This window comes from Giraffa tippelskirchi, chromosome 2, assembly GCF_054371585.1.
Source record: "Giraffa tippelskirchi isolate mGirTip1 chromosome 2, T2T-mGirTip1v1.2.pri, whole genome shotgun sequence".
NCBI classification, from domain to species: domain Eukaryota; kingdom Metazoa; phylum Chordata; class Mammalia; order Artiodactyla; family Giraffidae; genus Giraffa; species Giraffa tippelskirchi.
In genome coordinates this window covers 9,309,993-9,332,964 of record NC_137276.1, presented here as the reverse complement: position 1 = coordinate 9,332,964, position 22,972 = coordinate 9,309,993, and the positions used below count along the sequence as shown (strand labels likewise).

At 46.9% G+C, this 22,972-nt stretch overlaps 1 protein-coding gene across 1 annotated transcript in view; it reads left to right on the top strand.

The window, feature by feature from the left end:
• The window catches only part of LOC145538552 (scavenger receptor cysteine-rich domain-containing protein DMBT1-like), a 63,207-nt gene that overhangs the window by 25,352 nt on the left and 14,883 nt on the right, over positions 1 to 22,972 (top strand). Inside the window, exons 15-26 of the mRNA XM_081570747.1 lie at positions 1,222 to 1,401; positions 3,963 to 4,280; positions 7,961 to 7,987; positions 8,811 to 8,964; positions 10,831 to 11,048; positions 11,856 to 12,167; positions 14,693 to 14,743; positions 15,653 to 15,691; positions 16,562 to 16,873; positions 18,893 to 18,937; positions 21,493 to 21,531; positions 22,260 to 22,292. Coding sequence (XP_081426873.1) covers positions 1,222 to 1,401; positions 3,963 to 4,280; positions 7,961 to 7,987; positions 8,811 to 8,964; positions 10,831 to 11,048; positions 11,856 to 12,167; positions 14,693 to 14,743; positions 15,653 to 15,691; positions 16,562 to 16,873; positions 18,893 to 18,937; positions 21,493 to 21,531; positions 22,260 to 22,292 — 1,728 coding nt within the window. The remainder of the gene's footprint in view (positions 1 to 1,221; positions 1,402 to 3,962; positions 4,281 to 7,960; positions 7,988 to 8,810; positions 8,965 to 10,830; positions 11,049 to 11,855; positions 12,168 to 14,692; positions 14,744 to 15,652; positions 15,692 to 16,561; positions 16,874 to 18,892; positions 18,938 to 21,492; positions 21,532 to 22,259; positions 22,293 to 22,972) is intronic.

Sequence of the window (22,972 nt, the reverse complement as noted above, 5' to 3'; positions counted from 1 at the left end):
ACTGTCCGTGCCTCTGGGTGCCCGTGTTTATGTCTGCATCTGTAACTGCCTCGGAGGCAGAAGCTGGACTGACTGCAAGTGATTGGTCTATTTGCAACGGGCCCGCTGACCCCGTGCAGACTTTTCAGGGCCATTCAGAGCTCTTGGGATCTTTTAGCTCTGGCATCCCAGGATGAGCAGAGTTCATTTTTTCAGCACCTTTTGGAATCATCAAAGCCCAAGCAACTTATAAGCACCCTCTAGTGGGCTTCTGGCTTTTTTTACAGCCTGTCCTGCTCATGGTTAACCTCACACCTGCATCACTAATAGACTTGTTCCAAGTGAGTAGAGTGCCAGAGGCAATCCAGGGGCAGTGAGCTAGAACAGCAGAGAGAAGAAAAATAGTGAACTTCAGAATCAGGAGAGATGAGTTGAGATCAGCTACTGACCAGACATGGGATTTAGGCTAAGTCACTTTGCTTCTCTGGGCTTCCACAGTGGCTCACCAGTAAAGAATCTGCCTGCAATGCAGGAGCCGTAGGAGACACAGGTTTGATCTCTGGATCGGGAGGATCCCCTGGAGAAGGAAACGGCAACCCACTCCAGTCTTTCATCTGGAAGACCCCGTGACAGGCTGTAGTCCATGGGGTCACAAAGAGCTGGATACGACTGAAGCAACTTAGCATGCACACATGCACTTTGCTTCTCCAGCTGTCAGTGTCCTCAGAGAGAAAACTGGCTTATCTTCCTGAGTTACTATGAAGTTGTAGGTGGACACACAAACACAGACACACATACAAAAGCACTTCAGAAAATCACAAATCACTGTGCAAGTTATTCTGTTTTTCTGTGTTTAGCCAACACGGGTTGGCATATGGCTCTAGCCCAATAGATGTTCATATTTTAGCCTAAATGTTTTTTTGACAGTTTTAGCGACGTTAGCGTCATTTTAGTGACAGTTTTGTTTTTTACTTTCGTTAACTAGTTGACTGACCTTTTGCTGAGTTCTCCATCCCGAGCAGTAGTGTGGGGCGAGGAGCTCAGCTAGCCCCAGGGGAGTGAGCATGCGCCCAGGAGGCTACGGTCACCCAGTCCCTGTCTGCAGGGGACTAGCCGGAGCTGCGGCTGGTGGGCGGCTCAAGACGGTGCTCAGGACGCGTGGAAGTCCTGCACCGGGGGGCCTGGGGCACCGTGTGCGATGACCTGTGGGACCTGAACGAAGCCGAGGTCGTGTGCCAGCAGCTGGGGTGGGTCTGGCCATGTCCGCCCTCGGGAAGGCCCACTTCGGCCCGGGCTCTGGAGACATCCTCCTGGACAACCTGCAGTGCGCCGGGGTGGAGCGCTACCTGGGCCAGTGCTCCCACTCGGGCTGGTCGGAGCACAACTGTGGCCACCACGAGGACGCTGGGGTCATCTGCTCAGGTAGCCTCTCCTCCTCCCGCCGGTCACCACCCCAGTGCCTCAGGACCACTCTGCTAGAATTCAGAGTTAGCCAGGGACGAAGACGGGCTTCCCTGGTGGCTCTGCGATAAAGAAACTACCTGCCAAGCAGGAGATGCAGGTTCAGTCCCTGGGTTGGGAAAGTCTCCTGGAGAAGGAAATAGCAACCCACTCCAGTATTCCTGCTTGGGAAATCCCATGGATCTGGAGGCTACAGTTCATGGGATTGCAAGAGTCAGACAGGACTTAGAGACTAAACCGCCACCACCAGGGTTGAAGACAGGATCCTCAAACATGTAGCATTTGAGGTTTGCTTTACCCCTTCTAAGTTGGTTGAAACAGATAAGATTTTAACTGATTCCCAGAATAAAATCTAAAAATTTTCTAATTTGAGAGTAAGAATTACCAAAGGAATGTGTGCCTCGCTGAATACAGACATATGAAAAAAAACATGATTAATTATGGGGATTTTTAAGTTTTTCTAAAGGTCTTTGTTTAAAGGGGCAGTCAATGAAGTAAATCTAAGGAAGATTGCAGAGCTGGGCAGACTTGAGTCTGGATCTCGGAGCTGGTGATGACACTCAGACAGCATTTGAGCAACTCCAGTGTTCCTGCCCGGGAAATCCCGTGGACCTGGAGGCCACAGTCCGTGGGGTTGCAAGAGTCGGACAGGACTCAGTTTCTTCATCTGTAAAATGAGGAGACTGCTTGCTTACTGGCAGGATTGCTGAAAGAGCTCCTTCAAGCTGTCTTTTGGATAGCACCTGCAGAGTATCAGTACCAGACGAAGGGCTGCATTTTTGGCAGTTTTTACTACCATTTTCCTCACTCAGTCATCTAACACCAGAGAATCAGTAAACTAAAATGGCTGATTTTAATTACCTTGTGACAGCTTTTCAAAGTACTTTGAGATAGAGACTTCCCCAGCGGTCTAGTGGTTAAGACTACGCCTTCCAGTGCAAAGGGTGAGGGTTCAATCCCCAGTGAGGGAGCTCAGATCCCACATGCCTTGTGGCCAAAACCAAAACATAAAACAGAAGTAATACTGTAACAAAGTCAATAAAGACTTTAAAAATGGTCCACATCAAAAATATATATATATTTAGATGTGAACAGTTAGAAGTGAGTTAATCACCTCTGGAAAGTCTAGTAATAGCCCTTTCCAATAGCAAGATATCTCTATAAACTAGCAACTGCAATACCTGGTGTGATTTGAGAGAACTGGTAACTAGAACTTGAAAGAGCACTTATTCGTAGACCTGCCACACAAGGGGATGGTGCCTGGAACTTTTGACAACTTTTGTTGTTCCATCACTAAGTCGTGTATGATTCTTTGCAACCCCATGGACTGCAGCATGCCAGGCTTCCCTGTCCATGGAATTCTCCAGGCAAGAATACTGGAGTAGATAGCCATTCCCTTCTCCAGGGGACTTCCCAACCCAGGGATTGAACCCAGGTCTCCTGCATTGCAGGCAGATTCTTTACCATCTGAGCTACCACGAGACGCCCCCAACGTGAAACTCATCTGCTACAAAATCGGTAGTCTAGGTCATATCATCCCAAATGTGCCCATCCATCTGACCATTTTCTCATAACACAGTAGCCAACCAACAACCAGCAAGAAGCTTCCTTATGTCTATAGCTTAATCTGTTTCTCCCAATACTGTGGTATTTACAAGGACTCATTTTTCCCATATCAGATGAATAATCATTTATAAGGATGTAAGGAAAATCTTTGCTGTTGGTTATAAAAGTCAGGATTTCAGGAAAAGACTGACATATTTTTTCTCTACGTAAACAGATGCGGGAGACTCATCTAACAACTCAGGTAGGTCACGCCTTTTTTTTGATGGGACTTGAATATCAGCTGTTTGTGATTTATTGCTGGGCTCAGTTCATTCTTTGTCTAAGCTGCTGATATTTTCATAGCATTAAGATGCCATTTAAAAGTGTTATTTGGAATTACTCCTTTTGATATCGTTACAGGTGATGATGTCTGTGTGTGTGTGTGTTAGAGACACATACATGCAGGCGTGAAATGGCACTTCAAGGTCTTTTTGCAAAAGCTTTCCCCCTTATTCAAAAGCATTCCCCTTACTCTGTCCTTGACTAGCTCCTTCTCAGTGTTTTAAGAGGAGTCTTGCAGCCACTCCCCATCACTCTCTTGAGTGCACCCTGGTCTTTGTTTTCACGGCCTTGTACTGGTGTGAGAAAACATTACACTCGCATCTGTGTTTGACTAACAAATAGACTGCAGGCTCCCTGAGACAGGAGCCGTATCTCTTTGATTTGCAGCCGTATCATCAGAGCGTAACATGAAAGGCAGTCAGTTTCACTTTGAACACTGTTGAAATGACATTACACTGACTGAAGACCCCACGGTCTGCATGCAACTCAGACACATATGAGAAGCATGAGGGACAGGACGTGTCAAGACAGGACACGTCCCTGCACACCCGCATCATCCTGCTGGCCTCCGAGGCCTGGGGCCGGTGGACCTCCGGAGGTCTCCTGGGGACTCACAGGCCTCTCTCTGTCTGCAGGGGACAGGCCAGAGCTACGGCTGGTGGGCGGCTCAGGACGGTGCTCAGGACGCGTGGAGGTCCTGCACCGGGGGGCCTGGGGCACCGTGTGCGATGACCTGTGGGACCTGAACGAAGCTGAGGTCGTGTGCCGGCAGCTGGGGTGCGGTCGGGCCGTGTCTGCCCTCGGGAAGGCCCACTTCGGCCCGGGCTCTGGAGACATCCTCCTGGACAACCTGCAGTGCGCCGGGGCGGAGCGCTACCTCGGCCAGTGCTCCCACTCGGGCTGGTCGGAGCACAACTGTGGCCACCACGAGGACGCTGGGGTCATCTGCTCAGGTAGCCTTTCCCCTCCCGGGCTGTAATTTCAGATGTTGTGGTTGAAGACCTTGTGAAACTATGCATCCCAGGTGGAATTTTTCAACCATCCATCCATCCATCCATCTGCTCATTTTGTTTCAACCAATCCATGAATGCCCACTGTGTGCCAGGCGCTGGGCTCAGGCACAGTGTCCACTGTGTGCCAGGCACTGGGCCCAGGCACACGCCCTGCCCTGGGCAGCCCCCGGTTGCACATGGGAGGCCTTGAATGTTAGTGTGAACGGGCATCCCCACAGCCTCACCTTGCTGAATCCTGGACCCCACCCCACCCCAGAGATTGTGATCAACTAGGTTTGGGAAGGGACACTGGAATCTGCATTTTAACAAGTGATCCAGGTGACCCTGCATTCTAATCCAGGTAATTCTTATGCAAGGTAATCCAGCCCTGGTGACTAGGGTGGGGGCAGAGTTGACCCAGAGGCTCTACCCCACCCTCTGAGGCCAAGGACCTTGCCAGGGGAGGGCTGGAGTGACCCAGGAGCAGCGCTCTGAGTCCTGGGCCCAAAAAAGCCATGGTCCTCCCCACTTCATCTCCACCTGCCCCCTGTTACCCTACCTCCTCCAAACTTTGGATTCACTAAAGAGAGTGACCTGTTGTCTTTTTTTACTGCATTCAGATTCAAAAGACCTGCCTCCTCCCACACCTCCAGGTATGTCCATATTTTTTCTTGTTCAGGCAACTTTATAATAATAATAATAATAACATTGAATACTTATAAATGCTTTCAGGCACTGTTTTGGGGCCTTATACCTATGTAACTTATTTAATCTGCACAATAACCTCTTAAAGTAAGTTGTTTGATTATTCCCATTTTCCAGATAGGTAAACTGAGATACAGAAAATTAGTAATGTACCCAGGGGTAGCCATTGGACTTGCACCACAGGTGTCAAGGCTCTTGACCGCCAATCTGATGTACCACATCTGTTCATTGGCCCCAACTACACAAAGACCATGCAAAATTAACACAAAGAAGGGGAGACATTTAGCTCAGGCTACTACTAATCTTCAGGAAGTGAAAGTGTTAATCATTCAGTCATGTCTGACTCTTTGCAGCCCCATGGACTGTAGCCTACCAGGCTCCTCTGTCCGTGGAATTCTCCAGGCAAGAATACTGGAATGGATAGGTATTCCCTTCTCTAGAGGATCTTCCTGACCCAGGGACTGAACCCAAGCCTCCTTCATTGCAGGAGGATTCTTAACCATCTGAGCCACCAGGGAAACCTGCAAAAAGGCATTTTAAATATTCTTGTACAGAAAGAGTAATTTGAGATGCAGAGAGGTTAAGTAACTTTCCCAGGATCACGCAACAAGTTAATGTGGGGACTAAGCTTTGATACTAATCAGTCTGACCCCAAAGTACATACTCTTGGGAATCTTTTGCTTGTTTTCAAAGAGTTTTTAACTTAATGATTGAATGGTATTCTTCTATAATAAAACCGGAAGCTTGGAAAAGTCAGACAGCACATGATGTGATGATTCTGAAATGATGCTGAAGGTAATGAAAAGGCATTTTGTTTCATTGCAAGAGACATTCCTAAGCATCTACATAGCAGCAGGCCTGATGCTAGGGTTTCTGGATAAATTCGTTTATTTAACCCCTACAATTGAGGATTAGGGAGACCAAGAAGCCTACCTAGGATAATTCAGTTAGAAAGTAGTAGAACTGGAATTTTAAGCCTCATCTCTCACCCTTTGGAAGAAGGCAATGGCACCCTACTCCAGTACTCTTACCTGGAAACTCCCATAGACAGAGGGGCCTGGTAGGCTGCAGACCATGGGGTCGCTAAGAGTCGGAAACGACTGAGCGACTTCACTTTCACTTTTCACTTTTCACTTTCGTACATTGGAGAAGGAAATGGCAACCCACTCCAGTGTTCTTACCTGGAGAATCCCAGGGACGGGGGAGCCTGGTGGGCTGTCATCTATGGGGTCGCACAGAGTCGGACATGACTGAAGCGATTTAGCAGCAGCAGCAGCTCACCCTTTGACTCCTGTCCGCACACAGCCTAAGAAAACACCATACGGCACAAGTCATTAGCAGGAGCAACTGACTCGGTCATCTGCCTGAAAAAGACCCGAATGTGTTCTGAGTATTCCTGGGGGGAGACCAGCTTTGTGTGTTGGGGTTGTGAGTGAGAGGAGAAAGTCCATCTAAAGTTAAAGGGCCAGCGCTGGGGTCAAGGGTAGTGGATATTCAAATAAAGCCTCATCTGTAGTTTTCCCATTTATGTAATTCAGCTAAACTGAAAATTACATGGATGATGGTGAAATGGGGAAGACCTGGATGGAACCCAGGTCTCCCGCATTGCAGGCAGATTCTTTACCAGCTGAGCCAAGAGGGAAGCCTGAAAATGCTCAAAGTCCCACCTTAAAAGCTGTGGTGAGGGACTTCCCTGGGGGTCCAGGGGTTAAGGCTCCGTGCTTCCAGTGCAAGGGGTACGGGTTCGATCCCTAGTTAGAGACCTCAGATCCCACCTGCTGTGTGGCAAAAAAATAAATAGTCATCATAGATCACTCATATTTTTTAAAGAAAGCTGCAATGGTTAAATAGAGGGTTATATCACCAGGGTTTTGGAAAAGACCCTGGTGCTGGGAAAGAATGAAGGCAGGGGAAGAAGGGGACAACCGAGGATGAGATGGTCAGATGGCCTCACTGACTCAGTGGACATGAGTTTGTGCAAACTCCAGGAGATGGTGAAGGACAGAGAAGCCTGGCATGCTGCAGTCTATGGAGTGAAAGAGTCGGACACAACCTAGTGACGGAACAACCACAGCAACGTGTCCAGTGAGTCAGTGAGGCTATCTAACCATCTCATCCTCTGCCGCCCTCTTCTCTTTTCGCCTTCAATCTTTCCCAGCATCAGGGTCTTTTCCAAGACCCTGATGGGTTCAGTGCTATACTCCTAGCTGCCCAGAACAGAATGTGTTTGATCCCCCAAAAAAAGCAAATAAAAGAAATAGAAATTTTTAAAAGCCTGGTTTCCTTTTGTGTGACTGTCTTAAGCCATCTCTTATTCTCTCTTCTGTCTTGGAGTAGATATTGATGACAACCCAAAAGCAGGACCAACTTTCAAACATTTTGACTCATTGCCAGGTCCCTGCTATGAGTGAATCCCAGCTACTTTTTAATCCTGTAATTAGGACACCATCTGATTTAATTATTTATTGTTAATTAACAAGAGCAATGCAGTCCATCAGCACTGGCCAAACGGTAGGGCTTGGGGGCAGGAGGCAGCAGAGGGTGAGGAAAGAGAGAGGTAGGAGAGAAGGAAAATTCAGATTCACCAGAAATGCAATCTCTGGTCACTGGGATTTCCCAAATCGGTGTTCCCAGGCAGTGGGGTGGAGTCGCCGTAGGGGCGGGGTCGGTAACTGCTTGCAGTGGTGATCATGCAACGGATACGTGCACAGGAAGGAAACAGAAACCCAAGATCAGCCCTCGACAAGCTGTATCAAGCTACACTTGTCTGCATACTTGCTGTCCAGACACCCAGCCTCTCGTAGCATCGGCGTATCTCTGCACTACCGCACAGAGCAGTCACAGATCTGCACGTGGATATTTTTGAGTACTTTAAAGGAGTTTTCTGAATAAAAGTCTGTTCTTACAGTATCCTTTTTTTCTCTGTATTTTCACAGGCTCGACTGATGACAGCTCCGCTACAGGTACTTCAGCTTTATTTAAAGGTTTCTCATGGTTTTATGTTTGCTTTGTTTTCAGTTGTAGCCCTTGAAGAAACCGGATGAATGCTCTTGCTTCCTTTTACACGTGAGAAGCTCCAGCACAGAGAACCCTTTAGAAAAGCCACTTCAAATCCAGCATTTCAGCCACAAAGTGGATGCTTTAAGTAACCGTGGTTTTGACTTCAGCTAGGGTTTGGACAGAACACAACAAAGGGTCTCCTAACACAGCTGTTTTGTGAGCACAAAGCCACACTGCACTGAGCAGGGAGCCTTCGGCTTGCATCGTCTTTGCTCCCTTTTCATTAAAACACGTGCTCAGCCCTGTCAGTGCATTATGGGTTCATAAAGCCCTCTCAACCTTATGTCCTGATCATTTCTCCTCACAAAAACACTATAAACTTGGGACTTTCCTGGCAGTACAGTGGTTAAGACTCCACGCTTCCAATCAGGGTTCAATACCTGGTTGGGGAGTTAAGATCCCACATACTGTACACATGGAAAAGAAAACACACACACACATACACACACACACACACACACACACACACACGCGCGCATGCACACGCACGCACACACACGCACGCACACTATAAGCTTCAGAGGACACAGGTAATGATCTTATCTAACAAAGAGCAACATGGGAAACTTCAAGAGCCTCCAAAGCTATTTTTTTTAATAGTTACAAGCAAAAGCAGCTCTAGAACAAGTTCTCCTTATTCTGTTCCCATCCCCTCTTGATCCCTCTAAAAACACCAGCAGAGGTCGGTGCCTCCTTCTGATGGGGTTTCTTCACTGTTTCTTGCAGATGAAAATTTCCATTGTGGCGGTTTGCTGACAAGTAATTCGGGCTCTTTCTCCAGCCCCTGGTATCCTAAAAAATACCCCGCAAACGTGGTGTGTGCCTGGGACATACAAGTGGATAGCAGGGCGCGTGTCAAACTTACCTTCGAAGTGATAAAGTGAGTAAATCGCTCCTGCTTTTACGATCCTCTTTACTTGATTACAGTGCTTGCTACCACCACTACCCCCACCCCACCCTCGCCAAAAAATCCAGCTTTTGTATTTAGTTCTCAAAAGTAAGGAAGGCTTTGGAGACCCATCCAGTAATACTGATCAAAAAAATTTTTTTAATTTTATTTATTTATTCATTTTGGCTGTGCTGGATCTTCGTTGCTGTGTGGGCTTCCCTCCAGTTGCGGCAAGTGGGGGCGACTCCTCTTTACAATGTGCAGGCTCGTCACAGTGGTGGCTTCTCTTGTTGTGGAACAAAGGCTGGGGCACGCAGGCTCCTGTAGTTGTGGTGCACAGGGTTAGTTGCCCCTCGGTTTGTGAGGTCTTCCCAGACCAGGGATCAAACTTGTGTCCCCTGCATTGGCAGGTGGACTCCTAACCACTAGACCACCAGGGAAGTCCCCAGATCAAAATTTAAACACGTAGATCTTTTAACCCAGCAATTCCAGTTCCAGGAAATTGGTCTACAGATAAAATCTCATGTGCACTGAGAAAAATCTTGGCTGCATTCTTACAGTAGCGCTAGGTTGGAAGCACTCTTATTGCCCACCAGTAGGGGGTCAATTAAATAGATTTTGATACATCTATTTATTGCTGTCACACAGTTCAGTTCAGTCATGTCTGACTCTTTGTGACCCCATGGACTGCAGCACGCCAGGCCTCCCTGTCCATCACCAACTCCTGGAGCTTGCTCAAACTCATGTCCATCGAGTTGATGTTGCCATCCAACCATCTCGTCGTCTGTCGTCCCCTTCTCTTCCTTCTTTCAATCTTTTCCAGGATCAGGGTCTTTTCAAATGAGTCAGTTCTTCACATCAGGTGGCCAAAGTATTGGATTTCAGCTTCATCATCAGTCCTTCCAATGAATATTCAGGACTGATTTCCTTTAGGATAGACTGGCTTGATCGCCTTGCAGTCCAAGGGACTCTCAAGAGTCTTCTCCAACACGACAGTTCAAAAGCATCAATTCTTCAGTGCTCAGCTTTCTTTATGGTCCAACTCTCACATCTATTCATGACTAGTGGAAAAACCATAGCTTTGACTAGACAGACCTTTGTTGGCAAAGTAATGTCTTTGCTTTTTAATATGCTGTCTAGGTTTGTCATAGCTTTTCTTCCAAGGAGCAAGTGTCTTTTAATTTCATGGCTGCAGTCACCATCTGCAGTGATTTTGGAGCCCAAGAAAATAAAGTCTGTCACTGTTTCCATCGTTTCCCCATCTATTTGCCATGAAGTGATGGGACTGGATTTTAAGCCAACTTTTTCACTCTCCTCTTTCACTTTCATCAAGAGGCTCTTCAGTTCTTCTTCACTTTCTGCCATAAAGGTGATGTCATCTGCATGTCTGAGGTTATTGGTATTTCTCCCAGCAATCTTGATTGCTGTCTCACATGTAGGGTGTATTGCTATGGAATTATCTGTAAGATTGTGGCCAATAGTACAGGGACTGACATTATTCATAGACCATCTCTGGAAGGAAACAAATAGAAACTGTTCATTGTAGCTGCTTGTGGGAATGGGACTAGTCAGAGCTGGAAGAAAAGTTGCTTTTAACCATGTGCCCACCAATACCACTTAAACTGTATTTTTTATGCTTGTAATGCATATTCAGAAAATACAATTGAATGAAAACTTCAAAAAATTAGGTTTTTAGAGCTGGGAAGATATGCACCAATGGGGTTACGGCTTCCTCCATCCTGTTTGAAGAGATGGAGGATTTGGGCAGCTTTTCTAGAGCCCTTCCTAGAACAATCTTGGTGGTGCTTCCTAAGGGTGAGTCAGTGGATAGATCTGAATGCTGTAATGACTTCACAGATTGGAAAACTTCTACAGCTGTCCGTATGACTTCATTGAAATCTTTGATGGCCCACAAAGTGAATCTTTTTCGCTGGGGAGGTTCTGTTCTGACACAACCCCAGTATTTACCTCCTCGGCAAATCGCCTGACCGTGGTCTTCCAAAGCGATGCCATTGTCACCAATGTTGGCTTTTCTGCATCCTACGAGGCTCTCCTGCAAGATGAGAACAACACTGGTAGGTTCTCAGATCATCTTAGCCCCTGGCCCTTCTTGGCAATGACAGTGAGGGTGGATGACCGGCTCTGTGATTGGGAAAAGGGGTCCCGAGTGCCTTAGTTTACCCTCCAGATCTGGCTAGAGAAAGAGGTTGAACGCCCAGCACTGCCATGAAACCACATGTCCACATACATCTTCTGACGATAGAGCACTTGACACCGGGTGAGAAGGTGCGTGGCTGATGCTGTGCCCAAGCCTTTGCACTCAGAACGCCTGCCTAGACAATGTGGGTCCTGACTAGGGCAACAGCAGCCAGGGTCCCCAAGCTTGGCGCTTCCCACATCACACAGGGAGCTTGGAGACCTCCTTTGGTGTCTGTGAGCAGGCAATCCTGTCTTGGAAAGAGCTTTAAAAAGCATGTTGTTGATGTTTTGTTTCATCACTAAGTTGTGTCCAACTCTTGCAGACTCATAGACTGTAGCCCGCCAAGCTCCTTTGTCCATGGTATTTTTGTGAAGAATACTGGAGTGGGTTGCCGTTTCCTCCTCCAGGGGATCTTTCCAACCCAGGGATCCAACCTGTGTGTCCTGCATCACAGGTGGATTTCTTTACTGCTAAGCTACCTGGGAAGCCCTCAAAAAAGCATACACCACCCCAGATCACATTGACCTGAACAGTGAACCCCAAAGTACATTTGCAGGCTCTTTAACCCACCTCAGTCCCTTTCCAGAATGAGAAGGGAGCCCTGGGAAGCTTGTCAGCTCAGAGGAGATGCGCAGATCTTCCTTGAAGGCAGAGCAGTGGGCCAGGCGTGTCTGTTTCCTAGACGCGGTGCTCAGGCTGGCTGACGGTAGCCAGCCCTGCGAGGGCCGTGTGGAGCTGCACTTCAACGGCAGCTGGGGGACCGTGTGCGACGACGGCTGGGACCTGCAGGACGCCGAGGTGGTGTGCCGGCAGCTGAGCTGCGGCGGAGCAGTGTCAGCCCCCGGGAGAGCGAGATTTGCCCGAGGCCTGGGCCCCATCGCCCTGGATGACGTGAAATGTGTGGGCACTGAAGCCAGGCTGTGGCAATGTCTGCACGGTGGCTGGTTCTCCCACAACTGTGGCCACCACGAGGATGCTGGCGTCGTCTGCTCAGGTGGGCCTGATGCTGGGGCCCGGGGTGGGCGAAATGACATTCCTGCTCTGTGAGCCTTCACCCAAGTGTACTTAGAGCTGTGAGGAGGTCCTGGGTGGCCCCTGTTTCCCAAGCTTCAGCCCTACATGGTCCCCATCATGTGCACCTACTACCCATGGTTGTTGAGTTGTAGTCACTAAGTCATGTCCGACTCTTTACGACCCCGTGGACTGTAGCACAACAGGCTTCTCTGCCCTCCACTGTCTCCTGGAGTTTGCTGAAATTCATATCCATTGAGGTGGTGATATATCTAACCATCTTCTCCTCTGCTACCCACTTCTCCTTTCACCTTCAATCTTTCCCAGCATTGGGGTCTTTTCTGGTGAGTCGGCTCTTTGCATCAGGTGGCCAAAGTATTGGAGCTTCAACTTCAGCATCAGTCCTTTCAATGAATATTGATGATTGATTTCCTTTCACATTGACTGGTTTCGTCTCCTTGCAGTCCAAGGAACTCACAAGAGTCTTCTCCAGCACCACAATTCAAAAGCATCAGTTCCTTGGTGCTCGGCCTTCTTTATGGTCCAACTCTCACCATATCCGCACATAACTACTGGAAAAAACAGAGCTTTGAACTATACAGATCTTGGGGAAGTGATGTCTCTGTTTTTTAATACACTGTCTAGGTTTGTCATAGCTTTTCTTCCAAGAGCAAGCATCTTTTAATTTCATGGCTGCAGTTACAGTCTGCAGTGATTTTGAAACCCCAAAAAGAAAATCTGCCACTGTTTCCATTTTCTCCCCTTCTATTTGCCATAAGGCGGTGGGACCAGATGCCATGATCTTAGTGTTTTGAATGTTGAGTTTCAAACCAGCTTTTTCACTCTCTTATTCACTCTCATAAAGAGGCTCTTTAGTTTCTCTTTGCTTTCTGCCATTAGAGTGGTATCATCTGCTATCTGAGGTTGTTGATATTTCTCCCAGCAATCTTGATTCCAGCTTGTGATTCATCCAGCCTGGCATTTCACGTGATGTACTCACAGTCAAGTTTTCTTAATGCTTTCCTTTATATAAGCTCTTCTCTCTTCACTTAAGTGAATTCATTTTACAAGGAAAATTTTTATCACCACCATATGGAGGGTCAGGATCACTTGCCATGAATAGAAAATAAGAAAGAGTAAATACAGCAGCAATAAAATGAAAGTGAAGTCGTTCAGTCGTGTCTGACTCTTTGCAACTCCATGGACTGTAGCCTACTAGGCTCCTCTGTCCATGTAATGTTCCAGGCAAGAGTACTGGGTTGGGTTGCCATTTCCTTCTCCAGGGGATCTTCCCAACCCGGGGATCAAACTCGGGTCTCCCGTATTGCAGGCAGACGCTTTACCATCTGAGTCACCAGGGAAGCCCTACAGCAGCAATAAAACAAAGTTAAAATGGTTAAAAATAAGCAGTGAACTATCTAACCAATTCACAACCACCTACATCTGAAAATATTGTTAAGCAGAACAGAACTAAATAAAAGCTTTTGTATTTTAATGCAATGAATGCATGACTCTGAAAATAAAAGTTGTGTAACCACAGATTATCTGGCCTCCCACCAGTGATGAGTGATGCCTTGAATGGTCTCTTCAGTTCAGACCCTCACCCTCACCAGTTTCACAGGTAACCAGGGATGCTCTAAAAGTCACAGAGCTGGGAGCCCAGCTCCTCACCCAGCATTCTTATTCCTCAGTTGTATCCCAGTTGAGTCTGCAGATAGATTCAGTAGTTGGAATCAAACACCCTCCTTTATCTCCACATTCTTCTGGCTTTGGCTGGCAAGAGGCAAACTGGTTCATCAGCTAGACTGGTAGCAACCACCTGAGACAGGAGGAAAGAACAAGCAAGGGGTGAAAAGCCTGGAAGGTTCTGAGAGGAGGAGAGAAGTGAAGAGCAGAATCAATGCGCTTAGCAAAGCAGGAGCTGTAGCATCAGAGGACAAGGCTGGGGACCTACAGAGCAGGAAGGTTTGGAGCAAGGGCCCTGGGCACCCGGGGGGTGAGGGTGGGGCAGAGGGGCCTGGCCCAGCTCTACTCCCCACTCTGGGGCCCATCTGCTCCTTCTCAGTGCTGACCCTGCCAGTGTGTGTCCTTGAGACATGGTGTATGTCCTTGAGACAAACATGGTTCTGCCCTTTGCAGCCTGACGTTTATCTGGGAGGCAAGCCCACACCCAGGAAGAATTACAAAACCAAACCAACTGGCAAGATAGGTGTTGCACTCAAGTCGACCATCCCTGTGGCCTCTGTTTGCTACCCACCCACCCCCCATCAAAATCCACAAAAATGACATTGCAGTCTCTGGAAATGGGACAGAAATGAAGTAGAACATCTGAACACTGTAGCCATGACAACTTGGGGCCATTCTCAGATGCCCAGATGGGGTACAGTTTCTCCCCCAAACAAGAGATATACCTTACTGCTTCAAACAAGCCAATCTACCCCCTTGGGTTTAAGAAGAATCAAGGGATGTAATCTAATTTACGTGTCTCTTGATTTACGTCTCTCGTAGCCTCCCTGCCTTACTCGATATCATCAGTGGCTGTGGGCCACCCAACTTCAGGTAATCACAGTTGCTCTGAACTGAGTGGCTGTAACTTGCCTTGGCAGAGTCACCATGGGAGATAGGGTCATGATTTAAGGACCAGATGACCTGGGTTTGTTACCCTGGCTTCACCTTCACCAGCAGTGGGACGTTGAGCAAATCCCTGAACTTCTCCGTGCCTCAGTTTCCTCCTCTGGCTAAGGATGAGAAGGAAGATCATAGTATTTGTATCATAAAGCCAGGCTGGGGTTCAGTGGATCCCTCTACGCATAGTAGGGGGATGGTGCTTGCTGTGTGGGGCTCACCTGTCAGATGTCAGCTATCTTCTTACCCCCCACTTCCATCTCCCTGTCTTTTCACTACCCCCCCAACTTCCATCACCCTGCAGGGAGTTGCCTCTGAATATTGCCTTCTGCTTGACAGAACTGTAAATGAAGGAGCCAAAATCACCACTCCTTAAGTCTTTCCCTGACTCTGATTGGCCCAGTCATTGTCACATTTTGAATTAGGTCAGCTCCTTTTCCATAGTCTTTAAGAATAAAATAAAATATGCTGAGAAGAGTTAGAAAAAAGAGAAGTGAATCCAAGCCTTTAATGAGGCACTAGGGTAGGTTATACTAAACAGCAGTGATCCCCAAAGGAAGCTTGTTGACTTTAAAACATACCTGCTGTTTTTTCATCTACCAACCCCCCTACTCCACGCTTTCATTTTCTTGAGCTTGCATGAGTTGGCTTACTCTTTCAGACACACCAGTTGGTGTGTTCTCCCCACAGAGAAAGGACTTGGGAAGGGAATCAACTTAGAAACTAGATAATCTACAAGCCAGGGAGCCCTCCCCCCTCAAGCTTTGACTGAGAGTTAAATATGTTTGACACTTAATGAGGTGGTTGTATAATTTTTTCTTTTCACATTCTGTCTGTCCTTAGCATCTTTTCCAGTGCCAACAGAGGTGCCCACATCAACAGGTAATCTTTCCCACTTTCTTCAACTGCCTTCCCTTTCACAGTTTTAGGTCAGAAAAGCTCCAGCATTACAATGGGAGGAAATGTCCCTGCAGGAAGCACCTTCCTCCGCAGCCTCAGGCTGTACACATGGCTGCTGTCAAAGGAAGGGCTGATGAAGTCCAGGTTCACCTAGCAAATCTGCGATTGGAAAGTGAGAGGAAAGAGGCTGTGAGATGCAAGGATGGCTTGTGGGAACTGGTATGGAAGCCAGCACCCAGAAAGGCTGGGATGGGAGTACCTGGCTGACCCCACATCTCCCCCCAATCCTGCTATGAGCTCCCCTCAGCTGTGTTCTGAGCATATCCAATCTCTAATCTTTTTTGTAACACTGCCCTTTGACCTTGGGGAGCAGCCTGAGATGACTGCCCTTTATACTTCCCAGAGCATCTTTGCATGTGGTGACACCTGATCCTGGGGATAATGTAGATGCAAATTATTGTTCTTGTCACTTGATCAGTGTGTACAAGGCTCTCAGAGAATCTTACACACACACACGTCCACACACCAATTAGTGTGTGCACAATAGCTTCTCATGAAAAATCCAACAAACCCTGTGAGTGCCAGAAACCAAGACGTCACAGCAAGAAGGGGCAGCTATGCAGGGAGGCAGGGCTCTGGAGCAGCTGGCTAAGGAGCAAAACCATTTCTTAGCCAGCTGTAATGCTGAAAAAACACAAAGTAATACCCAGGGCAAAATTAAAATAAAATGAAGGGGGGAAGTAGATTTGTTATCATCCATGGTCAGTGCCTGATTTCCAAGAGATACTGGCTCTTCCAGTGGCCTCTCTGGATGAGCCTTGATGGAGGTCATTGTTTGGATTGTCCACCAAGGTCTGGGCCTGCGGCTGGCTGATGGATCAAGCCGGTGTGAGGGCCGAGTGGAAGTCTGCCATGCCGACACCTGGGGCACCGTGTGTGATGACAGCTGGTCCATCGAGGATGCCCACGTGGTCTGCAGGCAGCTTGGCTGTGGCCGGGCCGTGTCTGCCCTCCCAGGGGCCAGCTTCAGCCCCGGGGTGGGCAGCATTCTCTTGGACGATGTCAACTGCACGGGCAGTGAGTCCTCCCTGGCGCAGTGCCCTCACGGTGGCTGGTTCACCCACAACTGTGGGCACCATGAAGACGCTGGCGTCGTCTGCTCAGGTGAGCACAGGTGTCTTCTGGGCCAGGTGTGGGGCCGCCCAGGCCAAGCCTGGAATTTGCACATTGAGTCTGGAATTCCTCCATGCCTTCAAACTTCCGCTGTATTCCAGATGGCAGATTTCTATTCTAACTCTGAAAAACATGCCAGCTGTTTAATACACAGATGGATGCCATCTAGCTTGAGTGTCTGCAAAGATTAATCAGTTGTAAAATAAAGAAACTAATAGTACTTATCTCATAAAGCTGATGGGTGGATTAAGTGAAACATTCCATGTAGAATACGTAGTCAAGCATGTGGCACATTGTCAATGTGCAAAAAGAATCCTCCTGCCAATTCAGGAGATCTGGGTTCAATTCTTGGGTCCAGAAGATCCCCAGGAGGAGGAAATGGCAACCCACTTTGGTACTCTTGCCTGGGAAATCCCACCGGGAGAGGAGCCTGGCAGGCTACAGTTCATTGGGTCACAAAGAGTCAGACATGGCCTAGTGACTAAACACACAAACAAAAACACAAATGTACAAAAATTTTAACTATTTTATTGTTGGCAGTGGTATTCTGATTGCTAAGGCAAACTCGGTCAGATCACTAGCTCAGAGATTTTAGCCAGGTGAAACAGCCCACAGCTGGCTGTGAAAACCCAGAGGAGGCAGCCCTGGATGCTTCAGGATGATTGCTTACTAGGCCTGTTGAGCAGCATGTTAACTGAGATCTTTGAACCACTCCACCACCCTGGTTTCTATTAATCCATCCTCCTGTTTCCTTTATCTCTGCAGATTCCGCAGCTGCTGGGAATCCAGGTACTCGTGCGCTCACATCCATTTTACATACTGATTGGTGACTAGCCATCTAGTGCAGGGTCCTATGCTGGTCTTCCTTCATAGTCTTAACTTTCCTTAACCATGATTCTCTGAGCTCCAGACCTTTCTACCCTCCCAGAATGTGAAGCTGCTCCCCAGTCCCGTAGGGGCCCTGCTTTGCACCCAGAGGAGAGGCTGTCCTGGGTGTTGGCATGCTGATGTGTCATTGCTTCTGCATGTGAGAGCTGCATTTTGGTGAGACTCTGAGACACTAGTTCTTGACCCAGAATGGTGGCTCATGCTGCAGAGGCTGTGGGAGGCCAGAGACAGGAAGGTCTAGGGGCAGGTGCACTTGGGCAGGAGCGGCTCCTTGCCTGGGAGCACCCCTACCTGGGGCCTGGGATGCAGCCCCTGAATTCTGTGGCACTAACAAGATGCCACCATCCTAGGTGGCCATATCTGCATGATCCCAAAGTGAAAGTGGAAGCCGCTCAGTTGTGTCTGACTCTTTGTGACCCCATGGACTATACACAGTCTGTGGAATTCTCCAGGCCAGAATCCTGGAGTGGGCAGCCTTTCCCTTCTCCAGGAGATTTTCCCAACCCAGGGATTGAACCCAGGTCTCCTGCATTGCAGGAGGATTCTTTACCAGCTGAGCCACTAGGGAAGCCAAACAATACGGGAATAGGTAGCCTATCCCTTCTCCGGAGGATCTTCCCGACCCAGGGATCAAACTGGGGTGTCCTGCATTGCAGGTGGATTCTTTACCAACTGAGCTATCAGGGAAAGCTAGCAGGGACAGCATCACTCTTATTTCTGCTATTTCCTTATTCCTAACTGGAACGATGTGTACACAATTACAAGCCATCATATTTTAAACGGTAACTATTTAATGAGAGATTGGAAGGGATGGTTTAAAGGCAAACTCATGTGTGTGATTAGGATGGTACCCGAGAAGAATATGAGCTTCCCTGGTGGCTTAGATGATTGCAGGAGACCCAGGTTTGATCCCTGCGTTGAGAAGATCCCCTGGAAAAGGGAATAGCTACCCACTCCAGTAGTCTTGCCTGGAGAATTCCATGGACAGAGGAACCTGGCAGGCTAAGAGTTGGACACAACTGAGCGACTAACACTTTCACTTCACTGAGAAGAATATGAAATTTCATTGTGCTTGCTTGAAATGTCCTCATGGTGACCTATTTTTCTTTTTTATCTCTATAGCTACTTCGACTCCTGGGGAACAGCCACATGTTTACCAACCAATAAGTACTGTTTCCATTCTTACATTTTGTAACTGTTTTTCTTAGGCTGGGGTCCTGCCATTGGTGACCATGAGAAATGTAGCCAACATTATTCTCACGGTCTTGGTGTTGTATGGAATAAAAACTGCTCATGCGGGGAAGATGGTTAAAGGGTGGGTGCTCCTTAAGTAGGGACATTTTCAGGGAGAACAAATAACCCACCTGCCCTCAGTCATCATTTTAATTCAGTTCAGTTGCTCAGTCATGTCTGACTCTTTGTGACCCCATAGCCTGCAGCACTCCAGGCTTCCTTGTCCATCACCAACTCCCAGAGCTTACTCAAACTCATGTGCGTCAAGTCGGTGATGCCATCCAAGCATCTCATTCCCTGTCATCCCCTTCTCCTCCGGCATTCAATCTTTCCCAGCATCAGGGTCTTTTCCAGTGAGTCAGTTCTTTGCATCAGGTGGCCAAAGTATTGAAGTTTCAGCTTCAGCACCAGTTCTTCCATTGAATATTCAGGACTAATTTCCTTTAGGATGGACTGGTTGGAGCCCCTTGTAGTCCGAGGGACTCTCAAGAGTCTTCTCCAACACGACAGTTCAAAAGCATCAATTCTTCAGTGCTCAGCTTTCTTTATAGTCCAACTCTTACATCCATACATGACTACTTGAAAAACCATAGCTTTGACTAGATGGACCTTTGTCGGAAAAGTAATGTCTCTGCTTTTTAATATTCTGTCTAGGTTGGTCATGGCTCTTCTTCCAGGGAGCAAGCGTCTTTTAATTTCATGGCTGCACTCACTATCTGCAGTGATTTTGGAGCACCCCAAAATAAAGTCTGCCACTGTTTCCACTGTTTCCCCATCTATTTTCCATGAAGTAATGGGACCAGATGCTGTGATCTTAGTTTTCTGAATGTTGAGCTTTAAGCCAACTTTTTCACTCTCCTCTTTCACTTTCATCAAGAGGCTCTTTAGTTCCTCCTCACTTTCTGCCATAAGGGTGATGTCATCTGCATGTCTGAGGTTATTGATATTTCTCCCGGCAATCTTGATTCCAGCTTGTGCTTCATCCAGCCCAGGGTTTCTCATGATGTACTCTGCATATAAGTTAAATAAGCAGGGTGACAATATACAGCCTTGACATACTCCTTTTCCTATTTGGAACCAGTCTGTATGCCTTAAGCCTAGGTAGTTAACAGTGGACAATTATCAATAGGCTTGTGGTCATATCCCAATGAGAATGATAGAATGTATGATTCTATTCGGTTACACAGATAATTAGGGTATTCTTTTAGGTGATGGAGAGCCCTGGGGCTCTTCCTTCTGGGGGCCTGGTTTTCCAGTTGGTATGTCGTTTCCATAGATACTGGGCATATAGCTCAAAATCCATAGTCTGGCCCAAGATGGAGTCCTGCTTTCAAGATAGAGCCTGTTCTGTTTCCTCCTTCAGTCTCCCTGCTGACTGCGTATTATGAGAGACAACAGATTAGGGACAGGGTGCAGAGACTGGGAGGGGAAGACCTCATAGAAAAGCCACTGAGGTAAGGGCAGGAAATGCTAACAGACAGCCACAGAAGGGTTCAGAAAACCATTCAGTGTCAGCCTTTCTAAATATCACAATATGAAGCAAAAATACCCACTCAATTCAACATCCTTTGAGATACCTCCTTAATACAACCTTGAACAGCAAACATGGTTTCTTCTTAGTGGGCCTGAATCATGCAAGTTAAAATATGACCAGTATCTTCTGTTTCTTCTGTTTAAGAGGACAGGGAAACTTGTTTTCTTTCAGGAGAGTTTTAATTTATAACAGCTCAGGTGGGGTTTATTTTTGCCATCCAAAAAAAATTTATTGAAGGATAGTTGATTTACAGTGTTAATTTCTGCTGTACAGCTAGTGACTCAGTTATATACATATAAAGATACTTTTATATTCTTTTCCGTTATAGTTTATCACAGGATAGTTCCCTGTGCTACACAGCAGGGCCATGTTGTTGATCCATCCTATATATAATAGGTTGCATCTGCTCACACCATCCCTCTTGCCATTTTGCCAGAGGCTCCGATATTGTAATGAACAGAAGATCTGTATTTAAGAGACAGAGAAATGTACAGTTTATCTTGAAGAGATAGGATAAGTGATAAGCTTTAATTAGGAAGACAACAAAATAGAAAAAAATTAACACAGAATACAACAGACAATTTGACTTTGGTACTAAAATGGCAATGGGGTCAATTATCAATGAATAGAAAAGATTTAAAACCACTTAATAAGCATTTAACCTCAGGGCGATGCCGGATAACAGAGAAATGGCTGCAGTATGTATTTCCACTTTGGCTGACTGTTGTGTGTGTAAAAACACAGTAGTACGGGGAACACACAATCATGTGTTTTTTAATTTAGGTACTTAAACTTTTATTCAAGAGGGTGGGAAACAATTAATTCTCACTTAAATTTTTCCAACAGCAGAGCCTGGTTAATGAGATAATAGGAAAGGCAGAATGGTGTATATTAGAAAAAGAATAAGAACTTTCTGATCCACCGACTAACTTTCTTGTTTGTGTTTCGTATTCAGGCATCATTCCGACCTCAGCAGAAGTGACTCCTTCACCTGGTAATGCCCTCTGCCCACTGCAAATGTACACGGATGAGACAGCAAGGTTGCCTCTGTCATGCCACCAGGGCTAAGACTAGGACAGCTCTGGGGGACATGTATTGTCAGTTTGTTGTTGTCTTTTGAGCAGAGTGTATAGTCTGGGCCAGACCCTGGACCAGGCCTGGGGACTCAGGAGGTCAGGAAGGCAGAGAGGAGATCTCCCTGGCCAGGTCAGCTTACCTGTCGTAGGTTCTCATAGCATCACGCAGCTCTCCTTCATAGTGCTTGTCACAAGTGCAGTTTTATAGAGCAGGAGCCATACCTAGTTTTGTTGATTGCCGCACTCCAGCATTTAGCACAGTGCCTACCAGAGCAGATAAATGAATCAAGACTTGTTGATAAAATAAATGAAGTCTGTGGTTTCTGTAGGCTTCCCCAAAGGCTCAGCGGGTAAAAAAAAATCGACCTGCAATGCAGGAGACCCGGGTTTGATCCCTGGGTTGGGACGATCCTCTGGAGTAGGAAATGGCAATCTACTCCAGTATTCTTGCCTGGAAAATTCCATGGAGTAAGGACCTGGCAGGATACAGTCCATGGGGTCACAAGAGTGGGACACGACTGAGCATGCGTGCATGCACACATGGTTTCTATGCTCCAGGGACAGAGAGAAGAAAATAAATTAACTATAATACAACTATTTTTTTCCATTTGGCAAGTTTTGATCAATTGTCTTTTCTTATCTCCAGCATCTCTGAGTATTGCTGTAACCACCTCGACAGGTAATTTTGATGTCATTTTGGGCCTTGTCTGTCTTATAAATTATTCTATTTTAAATTACTTGCTTATAAATTGTTTGATTTTCCAATGAGCTCATTAAATAACTGTTTATGTCATGATAAATTCTTTGAAAGTTTTAAAATATGTTTATACTGACCTGACTCAAAAAGGCCACACTAACTGTGTGGGCCAAAGGGGAAATTAGTCCAGCCCCAGTTCAGCCAAACACAAGCAATGAGTCATTTGCTGGACTGACTGGTGGTCAAATGTCAACTGTCCATGAAGAGAGCTTCTCCTGGGCACCAGCCATCATGTACGCGTTGTCAGACTGGTGGAGGGTCAGACCACGGCTTTTACTGATCCTTCTGAATGTTCAACCAGCATTCGGTGAAGATGGCCACGTGCCAAGGTAGTGAGGGAAGCAGAGTTGACCAGGGTAACAAATAGCTCTCCTCTTGGATGTTAGACTTTGAGTGATGCCGTTATCTGAGGAGTTACTGTGTGACTTTGTTTTTTTTTCCTCTTTCTTATTTTTTAAATTATGAAAGTATGATAACACATTTACAGGAGACTTGGAAAGTACGGGACAAAGTTACATACAGTTCTGCTATACATCACAATTATTTTTAAGTAGATAAATTAAGATTTTTAGTTGGAGTTTCAATAGCAAACTCTCAAAAAT